This window comes from Microtus pennsylvanicus, chromosome 1 (genome assembly GCF_037038515.1).
Source record: "Microtus pennsylvanicus isolate mMicPen1 chromosome 1, mMicPen1.hap1, whole genome shotgun sequence".
Taxonomy (NCBI): domain Eukaryota; kingdom Metazoa; phylum Chordata; class Mammalia; order Rodentia; family Cricetidae; genus Microtus; species Microtus pennsylvanicus.
The window spans coordinates 37011596-37020340 of NC_134579.1; the positions used below are offsets into that span (position 1 = coordinate 37011596).

At 32.7% G+C, this 8745-nt stretch overlaps 1 protein-coding gene across 1 annotated transcript; it reads right to left on the bottom strand.

Annotated features, from left to right (window-relative positions):
• Positions 1-1958: 1958 nt before the first annotated feature.
• Positions 1959-2891, bottom strand: LOC142838932 (olfactory receptor 4C16-like). Its single transcript, XM_075954660.1, has one exon. It carries the CDS (start codon positions 2889-2891, stop codon positions 1959-1961), a length of 933 nt encoding a protein of 310 aa, XP_075810775.1.
• Positions 2892-8745: the final 5854 nt, after the last annotated feature.

The window sequence follows — 8745 nt, forward strand, 5'->3', positions numbered from 1 at the left end:
TACTTGAAGTTCAAGCTAGAACAAGAAGAAAATTGTAATTTTATTAAGAAAGAGAAGGTACCAAATATTATTTTGTCATCTTGAATTTAAAACTGAAAATTCTATACTAACAGAGTCAAGCTATAGGCATTACACAATAACAATATTTTCAAGAATTATGGGAAACTTGAAAATAAAAGAATATAAAAGGAAGTGATGTACAATATACATAGCAGTATAGCTTATTGTAGACTATACTTATTTCTACTAACACAGAAAAAATGTAATCATGCTTTGAGCTAAATAAATTTAAGATATGGTTATGTCTCTACCATAGATCCTATGGCCTGCAAGTACAAGGACCTACATATAATTTTAGGCACTAAAAATAATCCAAGGAATGAAAAATAAGAAAGAAAGAAATTTAATGGTTTCTGATATAACAAAATTGATTAAAAATTTGCTATACAATTTATTGGTTAATGAAAGTAATAGAAATCTTAAGTAAAAAATAATTCATGTTTAATTTTTTTCTATGAAGAAAATCACACAAGAAAACATTGACATTAGAAATATTATTAGCATTAATATTCTTCAGTACTAGAGTGTTAATTAATGCCAAATTCAACACTTCTCTAATGTAAAAATTTCATCCCAAAGTCTGCTTTTCCTTTTCTAATATTTTCTTCTGGATTGGATTCAAAATTCATTAAAATAATTTATATTTGCAATATAAAATTTCTGTTTCAAAGCCTGAAATATTCCCTTGGGTCATCCTATTTCTGTTTAATCTGCTAATATATTCAAATACCCTATCTTGAAGTGATTTTTCTCTTGGTGCTGACTTGTATAGACATCTATACCTTAAACTACTCCAGATATGCTGCACTAAGTCTTACACTTTGCTATGAAAAACATACTATAATTAATAGATTAAAGATGAATCTTAATAAAGTAGAATAGATCAAGTCATAAGAAAGCTATAGGGATTATGAACACTGACAGCTCTTTGGACTGGAGAGGGAGGGGGAGGGAGAATGGGGGAAGGGGGAGGAAAATGGGAGGAAGGGAGGAGGTGAAAATTTGTAATAATAATAATAAAATACCATAAAAATTTTAAAAATTAAAAAATGAATCATGTGACTGCAAACCCAACATTTAGAGAAGAGAACCAGAGGCTCTCAAGAGTGAAATTTTTTCTGTGTATCCTGTTAATGTTTGGTATAGATGGAAATTTTGGTTCTGCCTGTTCCCACAGCCATTCAGTCCCAAAGAAACATGAAAAGGCTTACATTAATTACATATTGAAAAATTTGCTATGTTCATAGAATAACTTCTGTAAAACCAAAGCATCTTTATAAAAAATATCTAATTGGAATCTATGCATATATATATATATATATATATATATATATATATATACATACACACACACACAAATATGCATGCTATAGAAAGGAGTAAAAAGAAGAGGTTACAATTTTGAACGAGTGACAGAAAATATATATGGGAGAGTTTTGAGGGATGAAAGAGAAGAAAGAACAGTTATAACTATATTAAAATCTCACAAATAAAATACTAAAAATAATAAATAATTGAAAGTGGTAAACCTTATCAGGCTTTGAATATAAAATGTGATTTAACAGACAAATACATATTAGGAGGAAACATCAGAAGTCAACAAGAAAGAGGACAGAAGATTACAACCACACCTGCAAGCTGTTGGGACAGAAAGACTGGAAAGACAGAGACACAGCATCACTCATGAACAAAGACAAAGGATCTTCACACTTACTTGTGCTTCATGCTTTATTCTTCTATGTAAAATTGACTCAGCATGTTTCACATTGTCCCTTTACTATATGAGTTTATAATCTAATGCTGTAAGAAACTGATATATTAAACTAGTAATAGAAGTAAAATTTATTGACTTCTAATTTAAAGCTAACTATGAAAAAGGATCGAAGAACGACCTCCATTTATTTTCTATCATCTGAGACAAGTTTCTTCTTCCATAACATTTTCATGGCATTTTTCACCTCTGCATTTCTCAGTGTGTAAATCAGAGGGTTAAGCAAAGGTGTCCCAATTGAATAAAATATAGCTATCATCTTGTCCATAGGAAATGTGGTTGCAGGTCGTGTATATATAAATATGCAAGGTCCAAAGAAAAGGATGACCACAATGATGTGGGAGATGCAGGTGGATAGAGCTTTTTTCTTCCCTTCAGCACTGTAGTTTCTTAGGGAATGCAAGATGATGACATAAGAGACCATCAACATGAGGAAACTCACTGTACAAATGGCCCCACTGTTGGACACCAGAAGAAGGTTGATCATATATGTGTCTGTACATGCAAGTTTCAACAGTGGCTGCAAGTCACAGAAAAAGTGATCAATCTCATTGGGACCACAGAAGGGTAAACTCAAGGCTAGACATATTTGAACTAATGAATGCACACAGGATCCCACCCAGGCTATGACCACCAATATCCCACAGACCCGGTGGCTCATGATTGTCATATAATGCAGAGGCTTACAGATGGCCACATAGCGGTCAACAGCCATGAGGATGAGGATGAAGATCTCCAGGCAGCCAAAGAAATGGAAAGTAAACACTTGTATTATGCACTCATTGAAAGAGATAAAGGCCTCTTTCATGAGAGAATCCACAATTGTTCTAGGGGCTATGGTTGTAGTGAAGCAGGTGTCAGACAAGGATAAGTAGAACAGGAAGTAGTACATAGGACTTTGAAGTGCCTGGCTTGTCTTGATAGTAGCAATGATCAGCAAGTTACCCACTAATGTCCCCATATAAAAAAGCAAAAACACAACAAATAAGATTTTCTTTCTAAATGGATCCTGTGTCAAACCAAGTAGAATAAACTCAGTCACATTGTTATTCAGCCACATTGTTTCATTAGTGATCAGAAGTGGTACATAAGAAATAATTTATCTGAAAAACAATAAAATCATTTATTTAATGGTTGTATGTAATTCTATGGATATTTTTTGCAAAAGTAAGCAATCCCCATTAGTAACATCCTTCTGTTTCTTTAATAAATGATTCAACAATTTTTCCTAAATTTGAGTGGCCATCTTTTGCATTATTATGACTGTGATCATTTCCCAAAGCAATCTCCAAAGAGACATCGCTGTTTTTACAACTATGGTTCATTTTCCAACTCAATGAATATAATATTAGAATAAAAATTGTGTAATAATTTGTTATTAACTTATTTTTTATATTAAATTGACATTAACGAAGTCAGGCAGTGGTGGAGCATGCCTTTAATCTCATCAGTCATGAGTTAGAGGTAGGCAAATCTTTGTGAGTTTAAGGCCAGCCTTGTCTACAAAAATGAATGCCAGGACAGGCTCCAAAGCTACACAGAGGAACCCTTCCCTGAAAAAACAAAAATAGCAGGGCAGTGATGGTAAAACCTTTAATCCCAGAACTGAGGGGGGCAGAGGCCGGTGGACCTCTGTGCGTTCAAGGCCATCCTGATTTACAGAGTGAGTTCCAGGACAGCCAGAGATACACAGAGAAACCCTGTCTTGAAAAACCAAAAAAAAAAAAAAAAAGAAAGAAAAAGAAAAACCAAAACCATAAATTTATCATTCGTACACACGACCAATTCAATATTTAGCATGTCTTCCATTGCCTTGGGGTTTCCTGAATAAATTGAAAGATGCCTTTCATTACTACATATTTTTGACACATCATTACACATATTTTTGCAGGTGTGATTAAATATGTAATTTATCTATACCCACCGAAGCTTCTTTCAAATATTCCAGCCTAAACATGAGAAAAATAAACGTTTATAACCACAGAATAATCTTAAAATCTACTGTGGTTCATATTACTTTATATATCCACTGATTCAGAATAATTATTTATTGGTAGATGGAAATATTATTATTACCACTTTTAATTCTTGCTTATTGTCTTCGAGGCATATTTTAGAACATCCAGAGCCCCGTGGTTATAGTTGAATGAAATGACAATGATGGACATCATTGTTCAGTTGTTAATGTTTTCATGATAACAGTTTTATTTCACATGTGTTAGAATCAGCTGATAGGGGGTGAGAAGACAGTTCTAATCCCCAGTAATATACATTATCAATGTATCTGTAAACACCAGGTTTTTGACACAAAGCAGTAATACAGAAGAGAAAGTAAGCTATTATCTTTTAGAAGAAGATATGTAAATTGTAAATAATTGACTTTTCATTCAGTTTGTTTCTGCTTGCAAAAGTCAATAACTGCACATTTTAAGTATTACTTTTTCAATTAATAATTTAACATGAAATATATTTTTATGATTTTCACTTTTAAGAACAGAGCATTTTTTAACCAATTATTTCCTTGAAAATTATTTTGGATGACATACACAATCAAGTAATAGCAATATTGAAGTGGAATCTATTTACAAGCTATGTCAAGACCACTGTATCCCATTGTGCTCCTATCAATCCCACCAAATTGTTAACTGCTTGATGCTGAAAGTTGTTAGTCAAACAAAGGATATGACAGACACAAAATTGCCATTATATCAATTTACTTTTCTCTCTTAGAAAACTTTCTTCTTTTTTATAGACTTGAGATGTCTTTCCTTTCTATAAATCAAAAATACATGGTAAAATATCAAACAAAGTTGGTCATCATAGGTTCTGTGATCTTGGCATGGTTGCTTTATTTGTTATTAAAATAAGCCTAGTCTTTCCATATTTTTGCACTTAAATCTGCTATGAAATATTTGTACATGAGAATAATATAAGCTTTGTGGAAATGGTGATGTGTAAAAATGTTTCACCTCAAATTATTTTCATAACTTTTTGGATAATACAGTATTTTGGATGCTTTTTCTGTCAATTCTAGAGCAAACTTACTAAACTCAAACATCTTCATAGTCTTTTTATAAAGGATGAAAAATAGTTGATTTAATGAATCAGCAAAATTTATAGTTTTTTTTTTGAGACAAGGTTTCTTTGTAGCTTTGGTGTTTGTTTTGGAACTAGCTCTTGTAGACCATGCTGGACTCGAACTCATAGAGATCCACCTGCCTCTAAATTTATAGTTCTTGACTGAACATTTAATCATCATTTCCATCAATAGTCAAATAGTTATTTTTCTCCCTGGAACATATTCAATTTATAGGTATTATGACTATCTACATTTTAAGGCTTAGTTTTAAAGAAAACTCAAAGAACCTTTTAATGGTCCTCTGTAGCAAGGAAAATAATGTCTAATTTGTTAAAATCTTTTCCTCATAGGGTGTTTTTTGTATTAATGTAACTACTTGATTCATTGCAATTATCTGAATGGTTCTTTAGTTTTCTTACATGAATAAATATGCAGGAAATCTGTGCTGCCAATATATTATTCTCCATTATAACAAACTAAACATCTTGTATGAATTGATACCTAACATTTTAAATTGAACATTGTCTCTTACTTCCTAATATGTAATACTTATCAAATAGATGGAGAGATGGTTCATTGGACAAAGTATTTGCTGAGTATGAGGGCATGAGTTCAAATCTCTACCCTGTAAAATTCTAGGCATGTTGGACTGTACTCATAACACAAGAGCATAGTGCTCACAGCCCAGCAACTCTAAACCAAGTGAACTACATAATATTGGAAATGACCGAAGGAAGTATCCAGATGTTCACTTCTGACCTCCACACATGGGCAAACACATCCTCAGACACATGTGCACATTCACATTCTCACACCTCAAATTTATTACTTATCTGAATATTTGAGTGCTTTGCTGACTTTAAATCATATTCAAATAGTGAATTTAATAGAGTTTCTATCTATTTTGTGTGGAATGAATGAATATATTTTTCTAATTTATTTTTTAAAAGAATGAAGATGTTGTATTTTAAACCAGACTAATATTGCTGGGGCTCTGGCACCTACAAAATGAACATTTTAAGAATCTGTTGTTGGTGTTTTACATGGATAATCTCGACATTTTCACATCTTCTTGTTACAAATTTATTCCACTTTGGGTGTCGGTACATATATTATCATGTCCATCTCCCCACTAAAGTTATTATATATTTCAGTGGGTTCTGAAAGGAATCAAGAGTGAAAACTCTGTTCTACTCCTCTGAAAACAGTAGAGCTGGGGAGACAGCTGGAAAGGCTCTAAGATGGCTATCAGAGATCAACACAACAATAAACTGAAAATGAGTTGGTGTTGTAGGGGGTAAAAAAAAAGAGCTGAGAGGAAAGGAATCCATTATAGTTTGAGTGCAGAACTGGACTAGATTGTGTGTTGACTCCTCCCTTAGATGGACAGAGCACTGCGGAGCCCCCATGAGAATGTGTTGACTCCTCCCTTAGATGGACAGAGCACTGCGGAGCCCCCATGAGAATGTGTTGACTCCTCCCTTAGATGGACAGAGCACTGCGGAGCCCCCATAAGAAGCATTACTGACTCTCTCTTGTCCCTACCTTTGGTAATTCAGCTACACTGCTTGTCTCACTTGTAGATGATCCCTACACTTTAATTTCTTTGAAAAGAAAACGAGCTTTTTCTTGTCTTCCCTCCTGGTGGAATGATACATGAAAAGTAACTTGCCTGAGGATTCATTTTATAATAAAAAGTTATAACCTATTTATTGAACACCAAGTTCCTTCAACAGCATTAAATTAATATGTAGTTATCTTTTTTCAAATATTACTAAGCAGATGACAGGATCATTGTATTTGGCCAAGAGTAAATTCTATTATCATATTTCCAGTAAGATGAAAGGGATAACCAGGGCCAAACACTGAGGAAAATAAAATTTTTTTTATCCTCAAATATTTTTAAGCTTTCCCATGCTACCTTTATAGCATTTTTCTCTGACCTTTAGTATAAATTCATATTTATATGTCATTGATTTATTTTAATTTTAAATCTTTTACACATTGCATATATTATGTTTAGAGTCTTTTTGTGCAACATCTGAAAATTCTATGAAATATATTGATTTATTTTTCACACTAAATCTCAGATTTGAATTAATTACAAATTAGAAACTCATAATATCATTGAATAAACATGAAAAAAGTACAATATTAAGTTTGACTATTGGACATTGAAAAACTGATATCCTCCCAGCAGACTTGGCAAAGTCACTAGTCTTTGTTCACCTCACTTTAATTGTTGATAAAACACATAATATCCCCTCACTTTCTGATTTCTATCACATCATAGTGATATCATGTCTTATTTCATTACCTAAGAATTAAAATATTTGGGAATTCTTCACTCTCAATATAAATAAATTATGGTCAAGTGTAACTTAAACAACACATCCTTGTCTTCCCACTATAATATTTTTTTCACAAGATTGGTGTTTATATAAAGCTTCTGCGACATCAAAGAATGTCTTTATTCAGATATTCATATTTCATTTGATTTATTTTCTTTATAACAGTACATATTTAAAAGTTTTATGCTTTTTATACCTTGCTCATAGAATGCTAGAATAGTGCAGACTTATGAATGGAAAGGTATTAAAATATACTCATTTAACCTGTGATATTGACAGTCTGACCTCAAAAAGCAAAACCTGTCACTTACCAGCTGGAGACCTCAGAAAGTTAACATCATTGTTTATCCATTGCCTTTTAAGACAGATTTCCCATAGAGTACGGGACAACAAATTAATTTTTGTATCCCAGAGGGAATTTTTATCACATAATGCTGTAATGTATCAATATTCTAAAATAAATTAATCCCCAAAGTTATTATTATTTTACAGATGAGACACCTGAAAGATACTGTAAAATCAACTTTGAATTCTACTTAATCCATAAGAACATCAAGATAACTCCCATCTCACCTGAGAGCTAGATGGAACCCAAGATGTGGGGCTAGAAGCTTCAGACACACCCACAACAACAACAACAACAACAAAAAACAAGAAAAGTGAATGATGAAGAGGATAGTAAAAATAAGAAAAAATAATTTTATTAGTGAAGGAAGAAAGGGATAGTAAAAGAGTATTACTGCTCCTCAGTAGATAACCCTTCAAGCTCCTATAAAATAAAATGGGTTATATTTTCTCCTTTTATTTACTTTCTTCTTTCTTTAATATTTATGCAATATATATTTGACCATGGGTTTTGCTCCATAAACTCATTCCAGGACCTTGCCGACTCCGTACATGGCCAACTTCATCTTCTCTCTCTCAATCAACCAAAAAATAATAAAAGATATAAAATGATGATATTAAAATTGTAAAAAAAAATCCCCCCAACTACAGATTTGTTGATGTGTATTATCCAACAATTCCTGGGAATGGAGAGTGTGGTTGATACAAACAGTGAGAATTTATTGGAGGAAACTGATTATCACTTTGCCAGTTGGTATCAATTTCATATAGCTCCTTGATTAGAAATGGGAAACAATATCTATTACTTTTTCTCAGTGCTGAGACCTCATCTGACTTGAAACCAAGCAGGTCCTATGTACTCTCATAGAGTATCTGTGAGTTCATATGTGGATCATTCCTGTGGTGTCAGAAAAACACTCTTTCTTTGGATTCTCTGACCACCTCTGGCACCTTAATTTTTTTTTTACCTCATTTTCCATAAAGATTTCTAACCTTTCAGAAGAGACATATGATGAAGGTGTTCCATTTATAACTAAGTGCACAAAATTATTACTCAATGATTTTTTCTTATTTGTAGGTCTCTGTGGTAATTTCCATCCACTGCAAAATGTACCTTCTCTGAGGAGGGTTGAGCAAGG